Below are 1504 nucleotides of genomic sequence, written 5' to 3'. Positions count from 1 at the left end.
ATATCCCATTGTGTAGCTTTGTGCATAACTACAAACAAAAAGATAGATTAACACACATGGCTGCGTACAGCGTAGTTTCTTTCCATAAAGCGTTGACGTCATAAACGGTTTTGATATACGAACCTTTTCACAAAAATTTACGTTTATTTGTAGATATATGGATACCCAGGATCTCAATAAACAACCTCTAGGAATTTTTTAAAGTTTGCAGCCTTTTAAAAAATTACCTAGTTTGCTTTGAGTATTCTTATTTTTCACGTTTCATAATATGATTCATGATCTAAGTGTTACCTAATAACAGGAAATTTTAATTAGCCGCCTACGCCGTAGAACTAGTATCAAAGTTACAAGCAGCTATATTTTTGTCGTGCTGGTACTTAATATGGGAGATTTAAAAATAACAGGTAGAGATAAATCTAATATAAAATATGTGTTAGTTATTTCTTTTACTTACAATATATTTCATTGATAATATACAAATGTTTTTATGTCCCCAATTAATAATAATATCTGTCATTATCTTAAACTAATCTATAGTTAAAATGTGGATTTGGTATTTCTGGATTATTGGAAGGATTTTGATAAACTATAAAGTGTTACATAAAATACTTGTAAAGAAAATTATTATGATAAATATAGGAGATTAGTTAGTTCAATGGATTAAGGGTTCATTAGAAGAAATGAAGCAAAGGGTTCTAATAAATGAGAGAGCAGTCAGACTAGATAATATTAATAGATTAGATTTAGAGTTGCAAGTAGGATACTTCAGGGCTCAGCAATGAGACTTACTCTTTTTGATATTGTTAAGAGCATGGTCAAGTTTGCTCATGATATCAAATATAGAATGGTGTTGTTGTTTTACAAATGTATTTGGGTCATTTGGTGAATTTTTCAAATAAATGGTATTTTAAATATGTTAAGAGTAGGACTAATATTAAACTAAAATTAACAGAAGGAGATAAAGATGTATCATAATGACTAACTTGGTGGTTTGTAGAGCATTTATATGGCTTGTATAAACATGAAAAAACCTGCTTAGCCAGATATAACTTGACCTACATATATATAATTCAGAACTTGTATGTAAAAAATATGGATGAGAGTAATATATGACAGTTATAGTATGCCATAAGTTGTAACTGTGTTTGTATAAAGCTAAAATTGTAGATCAACTTTCAGATAATTGTAGTTGTAACAGTGAATTAAACAAGTTATCATATATGTTTGTGTATATATATATATATATTACTTTTCACCCAGCTTTAGCAGACACTAACCATACTGGTTTGGATTAATAGAAGGTTTCATTTGATGAATTTGAAGCAGTGCAACAGATAAAAGGACACTTAAATTAATCTATTTGCCACCCAAATTTGTCTGTGTACATCTTATTCTGTAGCTTTTTTTTTTCTTTTTTTTTACAGTAGTAAGGTCTTATGTTGTTGTAAAAAATAACCACAATTTATAGCACAATATGAAGATCACTTTGAAAGATTAATATTGG

General features: G+C 28.7%; 1 protein-coding gene across 1 annotated transcript in view; it reads left to right on the top strand.

The window, feature by feature from the left end:
- Positions 1-96: 96 nt before the first annotated feature.
- The window catches only part of LOC106476611, a gene marked incomplete at its 3' end in the record, with an annotated part of 14163 nt that continues 12755 nt past the window's right edge, over positions 97-1504 (top strand). The window contains exon 1 of the mRNA XM_013937256.2: positions 97-404. Coding sequence (XP_013792710.1) covers positions 383-404 — 22 coding nt within the window. The remainder of the gene's footprint in view (positions 405-1504) is intronic.

This window comes from Limulus polyphemus, unplaced genomic scaffold, assembly GCF_000517525.1.
Source record: "Limulus polyphemus unplaced genomic scaffold, Limulus_polyphemus-2.1.2 Scaffold11016, whole genome shotgun sequence".
NCBI classification, from domain to species: Eukaryota; Metazoa; Arthropoda; class Merostomata; order Xiphosura; family Limulidae; genus Limulus; species Limulus polyphemus.
This window is presented reverse-complemented; position numbering and strand designations above follow the sequence as displayed.